At 44.1% G+C, this 23601-nt stretch overlaps 1 protein-coding gene and 1 pseudogene across 2 annotated transcripts in view; both read left to right on the top strand.

Annotated features, from left to right (window-relative positions):
* The first annotated feature begins 3624 nt into the window (after positions 1-3624).
* On the top strand, positions 3625-4548 carry LOC146894664 (small ribosomal subunit protein eS6-like; annotated as a pseudogene).
* A 6954-nt stretch (positions 4549-11502) lies between these two features.
* The window catches only part of Acp3 (acid phosphatase 3), a 52918-nt gene continuing 40819 nt past the window's right edge, over positions 11503-23601 (top strand). For both annotated transcript variants that reach the window (XM_048416818.3, XM_048416819.3), the window contains exon 1: positions 11503-11680. In XM_048416818.3, coding sequence (XP_048272775.3) covers positions 11570-11680 — 111 coding nt within the window. In that variant the 5' untranslated portion in view covers positions 11503-11569. The remainder of the gene's footprint in view (positions 11681-23601) is intronic.

The following is a 23601-nucleotide window of genomic DNA, read 5'->3' as shown; positions in this document are numbered from 1 at the left end:
CAAACTTCTCACTGTGGCAAGCAAGCTCTTGTGTGGTTTGACACCTTCTGTTTTGAGTCTCAGTACCTCCTACTCTTCCCCAAGGTCATAAGTTCCAGTCACACTGGCTTTTCTTCTCTCAGACGCCACAACCTCACTCAGTTTTCACACTTGTCTCCTCTCCCCGGAATGCTCTGTTCTAGATGGTGCATGATCTTTATTTGCTCAGACCTCAGAGAAACCCTCGGAGAAACCCTCTCTGCTAAAGCGGTCCAACTTCATGACGACACTCACCTTGTGACTTGTCCTGTCACCCTGTGTCATTGTTCTCACTGTAGTTCTATCTGACACATGTATTCTCTGCCTCTCCCTACTGAGATGTGAGCTTCGTGGAAGGGACTGTTTTGTTTGCTTCAGCATTCCAAACACCTAGATCAGTCTTGACCCATATAAGCCTCCGTGAACACTTGGATGAGTCAGAATGATCGCAGAAACGCGTGGTAGGAGCAGGGAGCAGAGGGAGAGGAGCGAAGACTCTTCCCTGGGGATTTTAACTGCAGTTGGAGAAGAGCCCTTTCTTCTTTGGTCACGATCGGACAAGTCCTAGTTGTTTGCCTTGGAAGCAGGTAGAGCTGGAGCAGTGAGACTGCAGAAGAATGATGGATGGATGGTGTGGACTCCGGTGAAGTTTCTTCCAGGTCTTCAGTGACCTTTTCCTTCCCTTTGTTCAGTTACACAAAGTCAAGACTTGTCTTACTTACTGTATTAAGTTGTCTTTCTTTTTATCTAATTTTTAAAAAATATTTATTTATTTATTATGTATACAATATTCTATCTCTGTGTATTCCTGAAGGCCAGAAGAGGGCACCGGACCTTATTACAGATGGTTGTGAGCCACCATGTGGTTGCTGGGAATTGAACTCAGGACCTTTGGAAGAGCAGGCAGTGCTCTTAACTGCTGAGCCATCTCTCCAGCCCTTTTTTCCTAATTTTTAAAACTTTGTTTTATTTCATGTGTATGAGCATTTTTCTTAACCTGTATATATGTGCATCACATTCACACTTAGTGTCTGTCAAGGCCAGAAGAGGGCACTGGAGTTTCTGGAACTAGAGTTATGGATGGTGTCACTCACCACATGGAAGCTGGGAACTGAACCGGCTCCTCTGAAAGAGCAGCAAGTGCTCTCGATGGCGGAAGCATCTCCCAGTGCTGCTTTTCTTTCTTTTTAACTTCTTATTCATTGCAAGTTTTATACACATCTACAATGGATTTTGATTATTCCCATTCCCACTTTCTTCCTCCGCCTCCTTCCGTATCACCCATGCCCTCCTCCCTACTACATCTTATCTTGTTGAGCAGCCTGCCAGTTGATTTGCTCATTGCTTTGATCAAGTACCCGACCAGAAGGAACTTAAGGCCAGTTTTATATTGGTTCACACTTTTAGAGTATAGCCATTATGACAGGGAAGGCAGGGCTACCCACACGTCTAGGGGACAGTCACCATGACAGGGAAGGCAGGGCTGTAGGCACATGCTGCAGCTGGCCCCAAAGCCTCCTCATTCACAAAACAGAACACAGGAGGTGGGGTGCAGGCTCTAAAACCATTATACCCTATGGCTTGCCTCCAGTGCCCCACTTCTTAACCTGCTTCCTAAGCAACTCTCCTGCCCAAAAGCTTTCATAACCTTCCACACAAGCACCAGTAGTTGGGAACCAACTCTTCAAACACGTGAGCCTATCAGAGACATTTTGCATTCAAACCACAACATTTATTTAAGATTACCAAGTTAGAGTTCTTTTTCATCTTTCTCATGCCATCACAGTCTATCATCAGCTCTGTGGGAAGGGAGGCTCTGGCCTGGTGCTAGTTACCCGTGCTGGGTCCCTGCTGGTCTCTCATCTACACCAAACAAGTGTATGGGGGAAACAAACAAACAACAGCAACAACAAATAGGCTGTATAACAAAGATGACTTCTGACTTAACAAGTGTTCTGGGAAGTCTGTCTACATTCTGACATCCATGGGCAGCCAGTAACCAAATGAGAATTAGCCTGTAGTAGACACTGGGGCTACAGGGGTAGGGATATAACTTAATGGGTAGGATGCTTGTCCAGCATGTATGAAGCCCTGAGCTCAATCCCCAGCCCTGTGTAAACTAGGTGTGGGGCTCAATCCTATAGTCCCAATGTTCAGAAGGTTGGAGGCAGGAGAACCAGAAGGTCAGAGGCGTTCATGGCTACAAAGTGAGTTCAAAGCCAGCCTGGGCTATGTGAGACTCTGCCACAAATTTAAAAATTGCTAGGCATTTTAAAGTTTTGGATTTTGTTGACGTTTTAAGGCTGTACTATAGGTGGAGTAAAGTAGGGTATTTGCCATGTGTTCCAAGCATCAAATCCTTGCATGACACTCCAGATGGACGGCCGCAAAATGTAAGGACTTTGTTTCTCTGCCCAGTAGTAAATGTTGGTTTGTTCTGCACGGTAATTTCAGAGCTGCAGAATCCCATCTGTGTCTCCAGAACTTCTAGATGGTGTCACCATGAGCTCTGTTCCCTCAGGGTATTTAGACTCTTTTTACATGCTTTTAATGTAATTACATCCCTGTCCCCTTCCCTCTCCTCCCTTCACCTCCTCCTATGTCTTCCTTCCAACTCCCTTTATGCCCCCTACTCTCAAATTGATAGCTATTTTTTCTTTTATTATTTTTATATACATATAAATATTCACAAATTATAAATACAACCTGCTGAGTCAATGTTTGTAGTTTGTGTGTTTGTGGTTTCAGGGTTGACTACTTTGTATTAGATATCCAACGGGGGCCTCATCCCTGGAAGAGGCTTATTCTCCTCTCAGCAGTGGTTCGTTACCTGTAGTTCTTTGTCTAGGGATGGAACCTAATGAGAATTTTCTCCTTCCCTGTTAGCTTATCTATTGATATTGTCATTGTACCAGTACAGTTTATACAGCCATTTCTAAGATAGACCTTTCCCATAAGATCCCAGTATTCTGGCTCTTTCTCTATACTTTGCCACTGTCCATAAATGCAGGAGCTTTGATGTACATGTATCCATTAGGTCTGGACTTCCCATGATCCATTGATCTTTGCATTGTATCTCATGGAGGTTTTCTATGATGGTCTCCATTTCCTATAAAGAAAGGCTTTTTTGATGAGGGGTGGTAGCTACGTTTCTCCATGGGTATAAGGGTGAGATTCAGAATGCACTTGGACCCTTTTGTTACAAGCAGGAAAATTTTGAGGACACCTGTCTGTAGGCCAAGTCCAACAGGTGACTTGTAGGCAGCTTGGTTCAGCCTCAGAGATCAAAGCAAACGGTTCCTTTCCATCCAGAAGCCTCAGAACAATTAGCCAGTGTCTGCTTCATCTCACCCAAGCCCGCATTTTCTTGTTGATTGAAATCAGAAAAGGTTAGAACGTTTCATCTCAGGAGGAAACAGAAGCGGTTATGGCCTATCTCCCAAAGAGAGTCCCGGCTGGGAATCAGAGGGACATAAATGAGCCATTCACTTTGTACACCAAATTCAGGGGCTGTCAAAAACCTCTAATATCAACATGATTGTTTTAACGAAACATTAAACAAAAAGATTAACGGTCCTCTTTCTTGTGGCGTTCGGCCATGTCAAGATGAAGCTGAGTATCTCCGCTCTAGCCACGGGTTACGAGCAGCTCACTGAAGTGAATGATGAATGTGAATGTCGCTCTTTCTATGAGAAGCACAAGGCCATGAAAGTAGCTGCCGCTGCTCTGGGTGAAGAGTGAAAGGTTTCCGTGGTCAGAATCAGGGGTGGGGATAATAAACAAGGTTTCCCCATGAAGCTCGGGTCTTGACACATGGCAGAGCGCACCTGCTACAGAGTACAAGCATTCTTGTTCTAGACCAGTGGTTCTCAACTTTCCTAAGGCTGCGACCGTTTAATGCAGTTCCTCATGCTGTGGCGACCCCCAAACATAAAATTATTTTCATTGCTACTCTAACCGTAATTTTGCTACTGTTATGAATTGTATTTTAAGCATCTGATGTGCAACCCTAAGGGGTCGCGACCCATGGGTTGAGAACCACTGTTATAGACCAAGGGAATGGGAAAAATTGCAAGACTCTTTGTGAGTGCATCGTGGATGCCAATCCGAGTGTTTTCAACCTGGTTATTGTAAAAAACAGGGGGATCTTCCCGGACTAACAGATGCCACTGTGCCTCTACAGTTGGGAGCCCAAAGGAGCTAGCAGAATCTGAAAGCTTTTCAGTCTCTCTAAAGGAGATGATGTCCACCAAGATGCTGTCAGAAAGCCCTTAAACCAAGAAGGCAAGAAGCCCAGGACCAGAGTACCTGTGAGTCAGTGTCTTGTTATTCTACGTGTCCTGCAACACAAACGCCTACATTTTGCTCTGAAGAAACAATGCACTAAGAAAAACAAGGAGGTTGCAGAATATGATAAACTTTTGGCCTAAAGAATGAAGGAAGCCAAAGGGAAAACTCCCAGAATAGACTGCCAAGAGACGTAGGCCATCCTCACTGAGAGCTTCAGCTTCTGAGTCCAGTCAAAACTAAGTCTTTAAGAAGAACAAATAAATGTTCTTCCCTTAAATCTAAAAAAAAATAATTAATGGGGATGGGAAGTTTACAGTAGGCGAGGTGGCTCAGTGGGCAAAGACTCCTGCCACCAAGCCTGAAAACCTGAGTTCGATCCCTGGTACCCCCTGGTGGAAGAAAGGCACCTGCTCCTGCAAGTTGTCCTCTGACTGAACTTCTTCATGTTAGTTTTAAAGAAGCCACGATAAGCAGGCATCCATTTTAAGTGAAGACAGAATAGATAGTGCCGACATGTCTCATTTTGTCTTGGGCACCACCTAGTCCTGGCAGCCAGATAGTCATCTGAATTCACTGCTTCAGATTTCCTGGGACAACCACGAACCTGTTTTAGCAAGGCTTCCAGGTAATTTTCGCATACGATCAAGTTTAAGAATTACTAAAAAGATAATCACTGATGTTTCTCTCCTGCCTTCTGGGCCGGTGCACCCAGAGAACCACACTACCACATTGGAGGGACCCAGAGAGCAAGGAAGGAACAGAATCTCACCTCCAACTACATGAACTGGGAGATGACCCCAGGCCTGGCTGCACTGAATTGCAGCCCTGTGAGAGGCCTTTTAGGCCCTTTTAGTCATCCCTGGACTCTTGACCCAGACACAAGGTCAGATGATAATTACAGTTCATTTGAAGTCACTAACTTTGTGTTTATTTGCTTCAAAACAGTAGATAACTTTAACATCCTAGGTTTTCATGTACCTACGTGGGTCATTGTTTTTCCAACTTAATCATGATTTCCATCAGTGTTAAATCTCTACAAAATATGTTTACTTATTGATGTTCCTATTAGCATATTTATAGTAAGTAGGATATTGGCTGTACATAAAATTATTTTCATAAGTACTTCCTCATTGGTTGTGTACTAAATTATTTTCATAGCCACTCTATTGTCGTATATCACACATACTATACAATCTATCCACTTAAAATGAACAGTTCAGTGGTTTTAGTACCTTGAGAGTGGGGAAGCATCAGAGAATCGTCTCAAGACCCACAATATCATACACCCTTTGACTATCACCCCAGGATCTGACACTTCCCTCCCTTCCCCAGGCAGAACCTAATCTACCTGCTGTCTCCTAAGATTTTTTTACTTAACACATGCTATGTGAGTAGAACGGTGTGATATGTGGCTTTGCGGCTGCTCTCTTAGATGTTCCTAGGTTCGTTCAGGTTGGAACATGTATTGCTTCCTCTTAGGGCCAAAACATCAATTTAAAAACAATCTGCAATAAAAAAATTTCCGCTGGCAACCCCCCTCTTTAAACTTAAAAATATACATCATAAAAGTTTTACTAGTTTCTTTTCTTTGAAAGATCTTGCCTATGTAATGAACTCCCTGAGGTATATGCACCTTACTTTAATGATGCCATATGTGGAGACACTTGAGAACATTAAACAATAAAAATGTATGCTATGTTATGGACAAGAGAAAAGACATACGTACCGTCACTCTCACACACTCACGTTCATACTCACACTAACACACATCTTCTCACACACATTCGCATGCACTCATACACGTAGCTAGATTAAAGGCAGAACATGTATTTTAAACCCACCTGATAGTAAATGTTGACTAGGAGGAGCTCATTTTAGACCAAGGTGCAGATGTAACAATTTGCCTTTAGAATCACAGTTGGCTAATCAATACTAGAGTTGGCTGGAAGTCTATCAGGTGCTAAGAGTCCAATAACATAATTTTGAGAATGATCAGCATCCAGACAGGTTAGGCAGCATTCCCACCTGGTGCACAGCTATAAATTCCAGCCCCAATCCATCTCCTCTTCAGCAGCACATTAAAAGCTGTTATGACCCTTGATCTACCTGAGAGCATCAAAGTTTTCCTATGATTTTTTATTCGTTGCCATAGATTTGTATTGCATCACCCAAATGCTATCAAATACTGAGTCAATTACTCCCAGATCTTTTACATATTTATTTATTTACTCATTTGATGTTTGTGTGTGCCCCCACCCCTGCCACCGCTTATGTGTGGCGGCCAGAGGACAGCTCTGGTCTCTTCTTCCATCATGTGGGCTCTGGGAATAGAACTCAAGTCATCGAGCTTGGCAGTAAGGGCTCTTACTCAATGAGTCCTCTTCTCAGCCCCTCCTCTTCATATTTTTTAAAGATTTATTTACCTATTTTATGTATATGAGTGCTCTATCTGCATCATGTATGACTTCATGCCAGAAGAGGGCATCACAGGGATCTATAATGGGAACTATAGATTTTTTTTTTTTAAGCTACATTGTGGTTGCTAGGAATTGAACTCATGACCTCTGGAAGAGCAGCCAGTGATCTTAACCACTGAACTATCTCTCTATCCCCCCCTCTTTATATCTTAAGAAATTTTCATCTCACTCAACTCCCATCCTATCCGAGGACAGCCTTGTCAGAGGAGGTGCCTTCACCTTACCTAGGCCACCCTCCCTATCAGGACCCAAGGGGAACCTGGCTAGTTCAGAGGTAAAAACAACCTTGGCTCTCTTACCCAAACTCAGGACAGCTCCAAAAGAACATCAAAACACCTAGCAGGGACAGCTTGACTGTCTTTAACATTGCATTGCTGCCCGACTTCTTCCTCTGCCCAACCCTGACTAGTTTCCTTCACCCCTCCTTAATAAGCTTCCTGTATGCGAATCTCTATCTGAACATAGACTTCCCAAAAGTCCCAGCCTGTCCCAATGATGAGACTTCTCAGCACTGTGTTAGTCAGAGGTTGGCACTTGACACTCGACATATGAAGAGATAAGCAGTCAGATGGAACACGTAATTCAGACTGTACTGCATTCTAACCATGAGAAATTATTGCTACCCTTAACTCATATAAAAGCATCTAATTTTTTTTATTACAAACCTCAGTTATAAGGCAAACACACAGCTCTCGCCTCAAAAAGGCTAAAAAATAGTTTATTCCAGAGTCAACTGTGGCCTAGGAACAGTTTTAGGGTACCCCAAATTCCAGTCCAACATGGTAACAGTTTCATGAAACTTTTTAGGGACAGAATGAAGGAAACCATCATCCAGGGCATGTTTTAGATACCCTGGTGGGGCGAGCGAGTAGGCGGTCAGAGCGGAGAAGGGAAGTTTCTACCTTAGGCGTCCAATGTTCTCTGAAGACAGTCCTAGCATTTACGTTGGTGGATGTGAGGCTCTATTTACATATTCCTAAGGATTTACCTGACACTCACAGGAATGCTACATTACATACAGAGGTGGGAACGAGGTAATTGTTTAAGGGGCTAAAGATGAACCAAGATAATTCCACTCTGACCCTGCAACAGTACAACTTCTACACATCAGTGAAGTCCTAATAAAACAGCCTGTGAAGGCACAGTTTCTTTCTGAAAAATTTCATTCATATTCCTATACCCTAACTAGCCCTGATTCTTTCCAACATCTCCACACAAGAGGCTAAACTGTGTTTGTTTTGGGACTTTTTCTTACTTGAGGTTTTTTTCGGACTCAAGTTCATAGTTTTCAGGATTTATAAGACATGTGCAATTGAAGCTGCAGGGCGATTGGTAAAGAAAAGTCCCCAGACTATCTTGATACAAAATATATAGCTTTAATAAACAGAAGTAAGACTTACAACAGCTTACATCAGAATCCAATCGTTCCGTCTGGACGCAGGAGCCAGGTGAAAAGAGAGCTAGCTAGCGGAGCGCGCTTGCTAGGTTTATAGGCAGGCTTTTGCCTGAGGGCGGCACGCCCCGAAAACAGAATATGATTGGCTGAACTCCCCTATCATCCAATCTTTTAAAATGTTTTTTTTTAGTTTTTAAATGTGAATATGTGTACATGTATAGAATTATGCATGTAGAAGGCACACTTGAAGGCCAGTAGTGTGGGATCCCTCTGGAGAAGAAACTGAGTGCTGGGAATTGAACTTGGGTCCTTCACAAGAGAAGTGTATGTACTTTACCACTGAGCCAACTCTCTAGCCCATTATGACTACTACTACTATTATAGTATAGTAGTATTATAGTTAATATTGTGTGTGTGTGTGTGTGTGTATGTGTGTGTGTGTGTGTTTGCCATGTGTGTGGGGATACTTACAGAAGTCAGAAGAGGACATCAGATCCTCTGGAGCTGGAGTTACATGTGATTCTGGGACACCTAACATGGATGCTGGGAATGAAACTGAGGTCCTCTTAAAAAAAAAAAAAAGGCAGCAAACACTCAACACTAAGCCACCACTCCAGCCCTCCATGTATATAATGTTAATCTTTCTCTCCTTAGACTTGATGATCAAAGTCTAAGACGTCTTAGATGGAAGTGAAATAGAAACCATCTTCCTAAGTCAACAGAAATTGTATTTGAGATGTTTCTGTTCAAGCAGCCTTTCCCTAGTTCTGTCTTTAAGAAAGCTTTGTTCTTGATGTTGTTAAAAGTAAGTTCAGGGTCACAAAGAAAGAAAATGCTGCCCCAATGAAAGTGTCTGAACCAGGCAACAGTGTGCTTGTGAAAAGAGTGCGCTGCTCACTAAAACGAAAGAGCAAGCTCGAGAGGACAGGACATTCTTTGGTTTTTATTGTAGCTCAGATGATGACTGTCTTTCCCCAGTGGCTGGGTCTCACCTCACAGTCTCCCTCGATTGCCTCATTTTAAAAGAATCTGTGTGAAGGAAATGAGGAAAGCAGGACAGGGGCACTTAAGTTTGGGGATGCAGCAGGGCCTTTATGTAAACAAAAGTCTTACCTGGTGGGAGTTGGAGGTTAAACATTTGCATCAAGGTTTTCTAAGGTGGGAAAAAGAAACACATTTCTGTCTCTTGTGGATACAAAATGGAAGTGTTGCAGTTTTTGACAAAAAGGCTAATGTTTCTTAAAATCTTACCATTTGGGAGGGATAGAAAACTCAACCGAGATACCACAGAGACAATACCACAGAGAAGTGTTTGCACAGTCCAAGAAACAGGTAGCTCACAACCACAGCCTTTTCAGGAAGGGCAAAGGCCATAACGACAGCAGTTCCCAGCATGACTCAGGGAACAAGAAAGGAGATAGAAGGAGAAAGGAGACTGGAACCTGAGAACTTGAGATGCTCAGCAGAATCAGGGAGCCAGCACTAGATAAGAACTGGGAGCTGACTAAGCCTGTAGCTGGTGGACAGTCCTTTCTGTTACCAGGTGAAGACTGCAGGGATTGCCATGGCAACTGTCTGCCCTGGTCTGGATTACTTTTCTTCTTGTTATGACCAGTTACCTGACAGGAAGTAACTCAAGAGAGGAAAGGCACGCTTGGTCTTATAAGGAGATACAGTTCATCGTCATGGCAGGCGGTTCCATTGCGGCAGGAATATACAGCTAACACTCTTTCATCTTGGTAGAACAGGAAGCAGAGAGTGAGCAGCTATGCCCAGCTATAAAACCCAAGGCTTGTCCCTAGTGGCCCATTTCTTGCTGCTTGGCTCCACCTCCCCAGAGACTCACAACATTGTAAAACAGCGACACCAGCTGGAAACCGTGTGTCAAAACACACGAGTTTGCGGGGGACATCGCAAACCACCTGGGCAGCCATCCTTGGCGTTGCACCCCATCTTCTCATCCTCACACTCAGTAAAACTATTTGGTGGAGAACACAAAGAGAAGAGTACGTATCCCTTTAAAAGCATAATCCTACCACATGCACTCAAATTCCGACTTCCCCATACCAGAAGAACCACAACTCTCCCACAGGCCACCTCCCAGGGCTTCCGATGACCACACGGCAATGCAACCTGTTGTCCTGGTAAATTTAACACAATGCTGACGATGTTGTGGGCAAGCCATTGTTTTTCCTCCATCCTGGGGGCGGAAACGTCACAGCAGGCCCTCCCTCCGCTCCACCCACTTCACCTGCAGGTTCTTACCGAGCCTCTCCAGCAGGTGTTTCAGTCAGTGGTGAGACAGACAGGTGGGAGCAAACAGAAAGCCAAGTGTCCTCTCTGCATGCCACCCTCTTCCTTAGAGTCCCAGTGACGTCATGGCTAGAGAGTCAAGGATGTGTTTCTTCCAGAAGGTTCACAACCAAAATTGTTGACTGTCAATAAAGCAAAGCAGTGTGGGTTTCTTTGGTTTTGCTTGGGTTTTGTTCATTTATTCATTTGTTTCATTGTTTTGGGGTTTGTTACTGGCATAGGTTAGTTCTACATCATAATAGATTTCACTGGAACATTTCCATACATGTACACAATGCATTTCGATCATATTCACCTCCATACCCGTCTTACTCTCCTCCGACTCCGGCTAATCCCCTCTTCCCCATTGGCCTGCTGCCATGTTAGCTCCTCTGTTGCTATTTGTTTTGGGTCTGTGACCGAGAGAGTTTGTTAGGCTTCTTTGTAGGAGCTCAGGTAGCGGCTGCAAGTTGTTCGTGTGTATTCTTTCTAAAAAGGGGCCTCCAACCCCAACTTTGCATTGCCACAGATGACCCCAAATGCCTTAAGGCATGAAGAGAAATCTTCAACATATCCCCATCCCCACTTTCCTACCTCTTAAAACCACCTTCATTGACTGCACGAGAGTTGAAACGCAGACACCACCTTTGGCAGGAGAATAAGCCCCGTCTTGTCCACACATGCCCACAACTGAAGCTTCCTCAAACACTAAGCTCGGAAGCCTAAGCCTTCCAGAGGCAGGGAGGGTTTCTTCCCAGGCGGGTGCCTCCAAGCCAGCCCCGCATCACCATCCAGCTGTGGAAGAGGAGGCGCTGAGCTGAAAGCAAAGGAGGAGGCTGGGCGGGAGTGGAGGCCTTGAACTGCTCCAGCTGAGCCTCTTTGGGCTTCAGACTCCTAAACGAAGTAGAGAAGGCTGGGATCTAGAACACCAGGCATTATTTGCATGCCAAGCCCTGCCCCACCCTTCTTGAAATCCTACTAAGGCAGAACGTGGCCCCGCCTTCCTGTCAATCTCTTGATTAAATAGGCACTTCCCTCCAGGAGGCCTCTGGAGTGCAGCACCTCCAACTGCCGCCAGAAGCAGCTCTCTCCCACCATGAGGGCTGTCCCTCTGCACCTGCCCAGGACAGTAAGCCTTGGGTGCCTGCTCCTGCTTTCTCTCCGCCCGGACCCAGGCCAAGCCAAGGAGCTGAAGTTTGTAACGTTGGTAAGTACGCTTTTCTCATTGTTCTTCCTGTTACCAGGGTCAGAGAAATTGCCAAATGTCACCTTTCATGTTTCCTTTCTGTTATCTGCCTGAGACCAGCCGTTTCGTGCAAGCCGGCTTTAATGAAGATAGCATTCCCATTTGCCGTCGACGGCACTGTTTCGTTACTGACTTCACAGCGGCCCTCTGGTCCCATTCCTGCCCTCTGTGACTCCCCTGACAGGGGAAGTCACAGCTAGCGCTGTTCATATGCCAGGAGCTAACCTGGCTTCTTTCCATTTAATGATCATTTGTTTTCAAATCAAAGAACAGTCACTTTCTGAAGTCACTCCTTAAGTTTTTCGCGACATTGGCGCATATATTTGTTGTGTATATTTGGGAGCGCAAAAGAGAAACTGAGCACAGAATTTCAGAACTATCAACTGATTTAGTCGATCATTAAAACCATGATGTCACCTACACATAGTCACTGTAGTCACTGCAATAAGCCATGAAAAAAAAGGGAGAGAAGTGTGTGCTGCCTGGTGTCAGGGGGAAAATATATACAATTGAGAGTTAGAAACATATGGGAAGAGCATTGTCAAAGTTAAAGGCATTTGCCTTCCTCCTTCTCTCTCCTCTTTTTTTTCTTCTTTTATTTCACATCCTCCATCACTGTTTCCTTTTTTTATTTAATATAGTGAAAGTTGGCTGATTTATAAGCTTGTTTTCCTTCTGCAAGAATACTCAGAAACTATTTTCAAGATTTAGAGAAAGGGTCCCTCTCACTTAAGCCTTCAACATGCTGTTCCTCTCCTGTCCGTGAGGAAAACCTTTGCAGGAAACTCTTTCTTGCTACAGAAATCATGATGCTTAGCCTGGTAAATCTTTACTGGTTTTGAGTCAGGAAAGAAGGAGGCGAAAACCCAAGAAAACGCCATCCTCTTCCTGAAAACCATTTGCCAGTGGCCAGGCTGCTGTGTTGATCAAGCGACGTTACAGCCTGTACCTCCTGCGGTGCGCTTTCCCTGACATGCATGAGCTCCCTGCCAGTGTGGTCATTAGAAGAGTGTAGGGAGCGTGGAGTTGTCTTGGGTTCTGCTGGTCTTGTCACACTGGGCTTGGAACCAGCTGGCTCTATGGCAGTCCTCTCTGAGACAGCAAGAGAGCTCCAGTTAGCTTCATGCAGTGGCAGCTTGCTGAGTTCCACCCACAGCCCAGGTAGCTTGCTGCTGCTGCCAAATAGTTGTGGTTTCCTTCCCAACCCTTCTGCCTCTCCACTCTCAGTTAAAATATGTTCAGTGACTACCAGTTAATTCTTCCTTGAAGAGAAACCAAGCTACAAAGGCAACTCTCTAACAACTCAAAACTTAATCAGCACTGCATAAAGCAAACATTAACCCCGCTCCCTACAGTGGCCTCTTCCTATGAATGTTAAATAATGGGCAATTTGATTTATCTTCCTTGGCCCTAACAAAACAACTTCTCTCTGATGATAAAAGTCAAAACTACCATTTTCTTCCTTTTATTGATGATAGAAACTATTTGAGTGTACATAAATGGATAGACTGAACATTCAGAAAAAATCCTTGGGAGTTTATTAAGAGAACAAGTAGCCAGGTGGTGGTGGCACACACCTTTAATCCCAGCATTCGGGAGACAGAGGCAGATGGATTCGCTCTGAGTTCGAGGCCAGCCTGAACTACATGAGAGTGGATCAGTCTAAAAGAGAAACAGAGCTTACACCTTTAATCCCAGCACTAGGGAGGTAGAGACGGGAGTATGGCTGGGCAGAGAGAGGAATATAAAACAGGAGGAAACAGGAACTCAGAGATTTAGTCTGAAGTTTCACAGAGACAGCATTCAGCCTGAGGATTCATAGAGACAGGATCTTGTTCCTTTGGTCTGACCATTCAGAGAGGTAAGAACTCTAGTGACTGGCTTCTCTGCTTCTCTGATCTTTCAGCTTTCACCCCAATATCTGACTCTGGGTCTTTATCATTAAGTCCAATTAGAATTTGAGCTACAAGATTCTGTCTCAGAAAGCCACCCAATGAATGAATAAAACAGAGACAAAAGTTGGACAGTGGTGGCGCAGGCCTTTAGTCCCAGCACTAGGGAGGCAGAGGCAGGCAGATCTCTGCGAGTTCAAGGCCAGCCTGGACAGGCTCCAAAACTACAAAGAAATGCTGTCTAAGAGAGAGAGAGAGAGAGAGAGAGAGAGAGAGAGAGAGAGAGAGAGAGAGACAGAGACAGAGAGAGAGAGAAAGAGAGAGAGACATAGAGAGAACAAATAGAAGATGACATGGTATGGTAGCGCACACCTTTAATCCCAGCACTTGAAAGGCAGAGACAGGTGGATCTCTATGAGTTTGAGACCAGCCTGGTCTATATAGTGAGTTCCAAATAGTACATACCCCAAATCTAGTAACCCCATTACTCAGGAGGTAGAGGCAGCAGGATCAGAATTTCAAGGTTATCTTAAAAGCTAGTGCAAGACCAGCCTGTTCTACATGAGATCCTGTCTCAAAAAACAAAAATGAAACAACAAAAACCCATCCACAAACTTCTTGTTCCTGCTTTCAAGATGAAGATACAAGCAATAGAGGTTAGGAAGCTGGACGGTGGTCACGTGGGTAGAAAGGCAGCCTCAAACTCACTGTGTGATGCCTTTGCCCTTGCCCCATCACTAGATTCCAGCTATTTCTGCTGATTGCACATAGCCCAGAACCTGGAACTGATCTGAGTCAACTGCACGGTTTGTAACATTACCCTGACTTGGAGGCTGGAGGTGGTTTCCTTGTTTTTCCTCCATAATCCAAGAAAAATAAATCCTCAATTCTGAAAAGCTATTTGTGGGAAAAAACGAGGAGACTGCCTTTGGTTCTTGTACTTGCTGGTGAACAAACCCATGTTTTTTTGTTTGTTTGTTTGTTTATGTAGTGCTAGGGACTGAGTCCAAGGTCTCAGGCATGAATCCAAAGCCTCATACATGCCAGACAAGCAGCCAAGAAGGAGTACTTCCTCAGCCCACTACTACATTGGACACACACATATCATACACACACACACACACACACACACACACACACACCATGGAACACATGTAAAGTCAGAGGACAGTTTTGGGGAGTTGATCTCTCCTTTCAACACTGCGTTCCAGATTAAAGTCAAGGCTTGAACAGCAAGCTCTTTTGCCTACTTAACCATTTGCCAGCCCTACGTGATCTGTTTCTCTGTAGCCCTGGCTGTCCTGGAATTTGCTCCGTAGACCAGGCTGGCCTTGAACTCAGAGATCCACCTGTCTCCCAAGTGCTGAGATTAAAGACAGAAACCAACACCGCCCAGCTAATTTACATGATCTTTTAAAACAAACTTACAAAAGTATTTCCCATGAAATTGTGGTTTGACCACTTATTAACAGTTGGGTGAAAAAAAAAAGGAAGAAGTTAAGTCTAATACAGGTTTACATGTTTTAAAAGGGTCTCTTTAAACCGTTGAATGAAATACATCTTTAACAGGCACTATGGATTTCAAGGAAGGAATCTCTGAAGTGAACTGCTTCTTGGCACAGCCTTGGCGTGGCTCCCTAGACTGTCTGTAGAGAATTGGTATTTTTAACTTTGTAGAGAGGGGAGAGTAAGTCTGCTGAGTCTCTGCGTATGCGGCAGCCAGCTTTGGTAATTATCACTCAGGGCCAGTCTCGCTTCGCCCATAGACCTGCTCATTTTCCACACACGCTCACTTGCTTTCTTTTTACAATAATCTCACGCATCATATTATCTCACCAGAAAGAGAGGATGCCATTGTAAAGCATCTCTCCCTCTAGCAAGGGGAAAACCACAAGTCAGGTGATCTCAGACAGACAAAAATTCTGTGTTGCTCTTCTGGCTGTTTATAAAGAAAGAGATGATGACTCACGATTCGGCACCTCCTTGTATTCTTCAGGGTTGACCTGATTTCTGCAGTCTAACCTGAGTCATAGTATATTCTTGGCTCAAAGAGCCTCCAAGCCCTGTGCACGTTGCCTCTTCAGTGGGGTGGTAACCCAATCAAGGTTGGCCCCGCACATGGTGCTAGCCATTTCTGATTTCCAGGACCACCCATCTTCTTCATGCCCACGCCTCAAGGATTAGCAGTCGATCCCATGATTAGTCTTCTAATGCTTTTTTGTTAGAACTGAAGTTGAAAATGATACCAAAAAAAAAAAAAAAAAGCACAGAATTTTTTTGCTAACTCAGTTCCACTACTGTTAACCAGGTCTGGGAGCAGAAACAGGCCATTAATGAAAACAACTGAGTTTCAAGTTCCCTAAGCTTAAAGTTGACGGTCGCAACCATGGCTAAGCTTCTCCCTGCACAGGCCATCTTCAGGATCCAGCGACATGATTTAGATATGGAAGTGTGAATGGGGCCATGCACTGGGGACTGCTTGGAGTCATGCAGACAGACTTTTCTTTAGGCCGCCAGCTCATAAAACATGACACAGAGACTTGTTATTAATTATGAAAGCTTAGGCTTGTCCTATTAGCTCTTATAACTTGAATTAACCCATTTCTATTCATCTACGTGTTGCCACGTGACTCATGGGTTTTACCTCTCCTCCTGCATGTCTACTCCTTCTGTCTCCTCTGGGGACTCCTGTTCTTCTCTCCAGAGCTCTTGGTCCCCAGAAGTCCCACCTTAACCTCTTCCTGGCCAGCTAATGCCATGCAGCCCTTTATTAAACCAATCACAATGTCACATCTTCACACAGTGCAAAGGAATACATTCTTCCACAACAGAGTCGCCATCTAAAATAGGAGGTTTCTAACTTTTTTGGTTAAATTGTAGACGATCTCTAGTTAATTTTAGAGTTTATGGTCTTAACCATCATAAGAATAGGCTTCGATGATGTAAGTATATTCACAGGCTTCCACCCTCACCATGAAGCTGGAACTTTCTTTCAAAACTGAAACTTCATACCCATTACCTGGTGGCTTCTTGTTTGGCCCTTTCCATCCAGGCCTGTCCAACCTTCAGCTCATGGGCAGCATCTGACCAAGGATAGCTACGAATTTGACCCAACGTAGCATTGTAAATTCACTTTATAATGAATTTATCGTCCACTTCATTTTGCAGATGACTGTCTCATTACAATGTCAGAAGGTTGGCCATGTCTGTTAGACCTCTGGAAGCCAGTGTTCTACTCTAATTCTATGAGTTAGACTCTTCTAGCTGCCTCCTATCTCTAGAACTGCACCATAGTTGTTGGGACCAGCTCAGGCTGTTTACCATAATGTCCCAAGGTCTGAAAAGACCCTTCATTATTAGATAACTTGGTAATTGAGTAGAGGCAAAGAGAGGAGGCAGATGTTCGACTGTTCGCAACTCTTTTCGCTTCGTAGACCAACAACACCACTCTTTTGCATATATATCTTCCCCACCTATTAACTCCAGCTCATTTTTTCCCCTTGAGGACATTCAGTTCTATGCATCTGGTGTGCCTTGTGGAGAAAGGCTAGGTCTGAAAATAGAGGGACTATCACACCACAGTTCAGACAAAGAAAGCATTGTGAAGACCCAGCTGGATCAGAATACAGACTTGGAAAGTAGAGGTAATGTTCTAAATTGTGCAAACAAAATCTAGTGGGTTGTAAATATTACAGGAAATGGTGAATAGCTAATGACTCCATGGTTTGAATTTGGGTCACTGGAGAGATGAGGATGCCGTGGAGGTAGAACATGTAGAGGATGTTAGAAAGTAGCTTACACAGTTATTGTATGGTTACCATACAATAGAGCACTGGAGCAGAAAGTGCAGACCCAAGAATCAGACCGCTTGGGTGGCCATGCCAACTCAGCCCAGTGCTAGCTGTGTGGCTCTAGATGAGCCACTTAACCAGTCTGTGAGTCACCACTGGAAATGGGACTAATAATGCCTCATGGAGTTATGAGGCTTAAGGAAATGCATGAGAAGTTCTTATGCCTCTCTGGTGAGCGCACGGATCATTGTGACAAGCACTGATCTCTGTATACTAACCATTCATGTGACCAGTTCTTTCTTTTTATTCTCAAATGGATCAGATAAATATTTACTTATCTTTTAAGTTCAGTCTGCTTTCATCCTAGCTTCAGGGTTTGGCCCAATAAATACAAGAGAGGCACGTGTTGGTGGGAGATGCAGAATCACAAAACCTATTGCTGCTATTTTACTCAGTATACTGGTCCATTCAGTTCCTTCATGCCTTTTGGTGGCAAAGATGTTCGATTTGCCTTCATCATCACTGTCTGTGTCTAGACAATGTCTTTGGCCACAGGCATGGACTTTGCAAGACCAGTTCCCCTTTTTCTTCTTGACTTCAGTTGAAGTAGAATTTCAAGTGTAAGTAATAGGTTACAAACATCTACCAGATGCCAGGCACCTGACTTTTCACACTCAATCTTCCAAATTACTCAAAAGGCATATCAGTGTCACATGAGGGTCGAGTTATTGCTGTTGTTGTTTCATTTTGTTTTGACCTCGACCTTGTTTTTAATGGCCTGGCATTCAATGACTCCTATTCTGGATTGTAAAGAGAGTCACTACATAAAATGCCCTGCTGGAAAAGAAAAAGTGGTTCTTTTGCTCACAAACAGCCACCTGCTCTTTCTCCCTTACTGTGTGGCTCCCTAGTCATGAGTGCCCAGGAACAGCAGATGCCTCTGGCAACCAGCAGGTTCTGCAGACGTGGGTGCTGAAAGCTGGTGTCCTGAGAACTGGTGTCGGCCAGGTAGGAGTCAGTCTAAGCTTGCAAGCTCAGGAACTTCTTCCCACTTGCCTGTCCACACATTTTGCAAATTTTCAGAGCACTGCACTCATTAGAGAAAATGTATTTGGCTCAAAACATTTTAGGTTGCCAATCTAGAAATGTCAAGTTTGCAGAGTGGCCCAAATCCAAAGGCAAAAGCAACATGACTCTTAGGTAAATGCCTATTCGGAGAGATGATTAAATATTAATAAAGGTGTTCCTTGAAAGAGAGGGCTGTTTTCCTTTGCTCAACAGAATATGCCCTGGATGCTACAAACCACCTTCAACAGGAAAGGAAGCACACAGGACAGTTGTGGGTAGGAATAACATTAGCAACAAACATAATAAGCAATACCGTGGACCGAATGTACCCTGTGTACTCAGTACTCACACATACTACTTACACATATACTATCACACATGCAGTTCGCATGTTGCTCTCGACTGATCAAAAATGATTTTGTTGTTACCTGGAAAGAGAAACCGAGACGCACAGAACTTTGGGTTCAGTCATTTTCTCAGGGTCTCTGGGGCAGTGGTTGACAACACTGGGGCCTGAAACATGGCCTAGGTAACCAGGATAGCAGAGCTTTCTGTTTACAGCCCGTGCACAATGTAACACACGGTTTGCACCACTTCCCTTTCCTGTGGGCTTCTTGCTCTTCCTGGGCCCTGGAGAAAGATCTTGCTTAGGCCTCTCACGTCTTCCTCATGGCCAGCGCAGGCTGTAACTGCATACCGACTCTTTACGGCTGGCTCTCCACTTACCTCTTACGGTGTTCATCTACGACAATCATCGTTTCTGCCCAAACTCTTATGTTCTGATTATCTGCCGATAGGTTTGTTTCTTAATTCCTTAAAAGGAGAAAATAGGACTGGGGAGATGGCTGTGAGTGTGAGTACTGGAGTTTGGATCCAAAGACATCCCAAGGTTTTTCTGCTATCTAGAGTTCTAAACCGGAAAGGACAACACGGTGGTTTGTTAAAACTCCAGCATAGCCCAAGGCAAGACTCACTGTTCTGAATCAAAGGCAGAAATTGGCATGATAGAAGGGGAAGTTGAGGGCAAGGGAGGAAGGAAGAAAATAGGATGGCACAGCACAGCTTCTTGCTACATGACATTGAAAATCAGAAGCTCTTGTGACACCAGAGGGCTAGAAAGATGCTTTCACCAGTCTAAAGGAAGGAGACCCAACCCAGGGTCCATTTGCTCATCCAGACAGGCCTTTGGTGTGTTACTGTGTTCTAGGCAGTGGCCATTTTCACAGGGGTTCTGCTTCCAAGAACTTCCTAGGAAGTTGCAGTATCAACTTGATTAGCTCTGGCATCACCTAGGGACACTCCTTGGGCACGTTGAGAGTATGTCCTGAGAGGCTTCACTGAGGAGGGAAGACACACTCTGAATGCCTGCAAGTCTAACCTAGGGCCCAGGTCCTAGACTGGATAAAATGGAGCGTTTTAAACCAGAGAAATCTGACTGACCCCCAGAATTCCCCTCCCTGGCTATGCTTCTTGACTACATATGCAATGTGACCATCTGTTTCGCACTCCATCTGTTATGCCCTCCTCACCATAACAGATCATATCCAAACCCAGAGCCAGAGTAAAAGCCTTCCTTCTTTTTCTTAAGTGTTATTGTCAAGTATTTTGTCACAGCAATGCGAAAACCAACTAGTATGAAAGAGAAGGAACTAGGTAATATTTTTTTTAATCTCTAAAGAACAAACCAGCAAATATTAGAGATAGAAACAAAACAGTAAGAAAAGGTTGAAGTTATGCAAGGGCTACTTTCATGTTTCCCCATTGAGAGAGAGTCAGGAGAAGCAGCAAGCACTGGGCATTCAAAGCAGATAAAGTCACACTGGGGAAAGGCACTGGGGTTGGGCCAGCAGGAGGGCTCCTGTGGCTAAGTCCATTTAGCAGGACAATAAACTGAGGACGTTGAGAAGGAGGGACCTGATCAGGTAGGGTTTAGCGGGTGGGGAAGAGCTCTTATAAGGACTTGGAATTTTTTTGCAAAGAGCAATAAAATATGATATTTCTAAGAGTGATAAGGTTGCAAGTTAAATACTAACTATATACAGACTGATCATAGGAGCTGGCAGTGGGCTCGTAGGAATTCCTTACTTAAAAAAAAGTATCATTATTTGCAGATCATATGATAGTATTAATTAATTAATTGACCCAAAAATTTCTACCAGGGAACTCCTAAAGCTGATAAACATCTTCAGTGAAGTGGCTGTGTACAAGATTAACTCAAAAAAAAAATCAGTAGCCCTCCCATATACAAATGATAAATGAGCTGAGAAAGAAGTCAGAGAAATGACACCTTTCACAAGAGTCACAAATAATATAAAATATCTTCGGTGTAACTCTAGCCGAGCAAGTGGGAGACTAGTATGGTGAAAACTTCAAGTCCTTGAGGAAAGAAATTGAAGCTATCAGAAGATAAACATCCCCCATGCTCATGGCTAGGAAGGACTAGCAGTAAGAGTGGCCAGGAAATCCAGGTGGGTGGGTCATGCCTGCAGTCCCACTGCTTGGGAGGCTGAAGCAGGAGAACCACGGCAAATTCAAACCAGCCTGGATTAGATCAGGGTATGCAGAGGGAGACCCCTTCTAAAGGAATCACAAGAGATAGCAGAAGGTTCTGTAAAGCATAGAGGAGTGTGAGATTGAGCGCTCTTGTGGTCTCAGGTCTTTTCCTGTTGCAATCATCACTAGTTCTGTGGAAACTCCTGATTGTTAATAATGTATTTTTTAGTTTTTTAAAGGTTTTGATAGAATAGAATTACTTGACTGAGGTCAAAAGCAATAATGTAGTGGAATTGGGAGACTGGACCACTGTAGACTTAAGAATCCCTAGACACAGTCCAAGGGCTGAGATAGTAAGCTCTGAGTTTAAAGAATGCCACTGTTACGCATAGGCATGGACACATGGGTCCACGCACACATGGGGACAGGACAGCCACATGCATGCATGTAGACACAGACACAGACACACATACACACACACAGAAATACATACACACATAGGGGTAGAGGGAAATCTCAACCTGCAGGTCCTTACTGGAACAGGAATACTTAGTGCTTCTATGGAACACTTTCTACAGAGCTCACAGTATGTTTCAATCATTAACTTAGGAACATTTAAAACCTACTGCATCATATGAGAATCCAATTATCCCTGGGTGTAGTCAGGGTTAACCCCAGTGCTCTGTTCTTTATTAAATTTATTTATTGCTTGATTTTGTGTGTGTGCGTGCATGAGCGCATGTGTGTTGTTTTGTTTATTTGAACAAGGTCTCATAGTATATCCTAGGCTGGCCTCCAACTCACTCTGTAGTATTCAGCACTACATTTGGCTATTTTGATGTTGCTTTGGGTCTTCTGGGGGAGTTGTTTGTTTTCTTTGTTGTCTGTTTGGGACTTATTTGTTTGCTATTTGAGACAAGGTCTCACTACATAGCCCTGGCTGCCTGGAACTCACTATGTAGACCATACTGGCCTTGAACTCCAGAAATCCACCTGCCTCTGCCTCCTGCATGCTGAGATTAAAGATGTGCACCACTGTGTTTAGGGGTGTGTGTGTGTGTGTGTTGGGACAGGGTCTCAATTCCTGGGTGCTGGGATTACAGGTAATTCCCAACCTGCAGGGCAGTGTTCTGCTAAGGAAGTCACACTTGTATGTCTCAGTTTTATTATTTAATACTACATATAGATTATGGTGCCTTGGAGACAGTTTTTTATAAGAAGGCTTTTGGGTTCTTCTTGTGCAACACACACACACACATACACACACACATTCCAGTCTTATAGAACAGTATATTGAAAAGAAAATCTCCAGGTTATCAGACCATACTGACTTCTTGGAGGATGTTGTCGGGGTTTCTGTCCTTCCCGGTTCTCGCAATCGTCAAGTCCCAAAGAAATCACGCAGAGATCTACATTAGTAATAAACTGATTGGCCCATTAGCTCAGGTTTCTTATTAACTCTTATAATGTATATTAGCCCATTATTCTTGTCTATGCTAGCCACGTGGCTCGGTGCCTTATTCAGCGAGGCAGTTACATCTCACTTCTTCTGTGGCTAGGTCACGACTGTGGACCAAGCTTTCCTCTTTCCAGAATTCTCCTGTTCTTGTTGCCCTGCCTCTACTTCCTGCCTGGTTGTCTCACCTATACTTCCTGCCTGGCTACTGGCCAATCAGCGTTTTATTAAAATACAATTGACAGGGTACAAACCATTGTCCCACAGCAGGGGGAGGGGAAATAAGGAGTGGACTTAAAGAAATGAAGCTATCACTAGTGAAACTGTCACTAGTGAGCGGTTAAGAATACTAGTGTTGAAGACTGGAGGTGTAACTCAATGGGAGAGAACATGCTCAAAGCCCTGGGTTCAATTTACACATACACACTACACACACACACACACACACACAGAGAGAGAGAGAGAGAGAGAGAGAGAGAGAGAGAGAGAGAGAGAGAGAGAGATCCAAAGGAAGACACTTTAGTGAAAGATACATAGCCAATGTCTGGTTAGTTCTACTTACCTGCTTGAGGATTTGGGCTCATTACTTGACTAAGATGAGCTGTGAAGTGTATATCATAATAATGACTATGTTGCAGAACTGGTCAAGAGAATTAGACACAAAAAGCACTTAGCAACTCCTCAAGGCAGAGCAAGAGTGGAAAAAGCATAAAGGATTGTTGTAGTTGGGTGCTGGGAGGAAGGGTTGTGCCCTGGTAGGAAGGGTTGGTTGTTCATTGTTTTGGTAGAATGCTTATTATTGGATTTCTCTTTGACTAACTCAGTGGTGAGGCGTTTGGTCTTTGCAATTGTCATAGCAAGGAAATACAAAAGGCCAAGGGCCTACTAAACAGTACACAAGGCAGCTTCCTACAGTGGAGAGTTATCTACCTCTGAAAATGTATAGTGCTAAGATTGGAAAACCCTGAGAAATCAATGTGAGGCTAGTAACCTGGGAAAGTGTGTCACAATTTTTGTTCCTCAGATCTGGGAAGGTTTGCTGCATGGTGATTGCAGGTCCAAGCAGTCTCAGATGCACCTGGTTGTGGAAACAGAGTCACTAAATGGCTAATATTGGTGGTTCCCATTTATGGCCAAGTCACTCCCACAGACTGGCACCAGGGGCTGTTCTTCCTGGGAAAG

This window comes from Myodes glareolus, chromosome 4, assembly GCF_982192425.1.
Source record: "Myodes glareolus chromosome 4, mMyoGla1.1, whole genome shotgun sequence".
Classification (NCBI taxonomy): Eukaryota; Metazoa; Chordata; class Mammalia; order Rodentia; family Cricetidae; genus Myodes; species Myodes glareolus.
The sequence above is the reverse complement of the archived record's forward strand: the minus strand, read 5'-3'. Positions and strand labels throughout refer to the sequence as shown.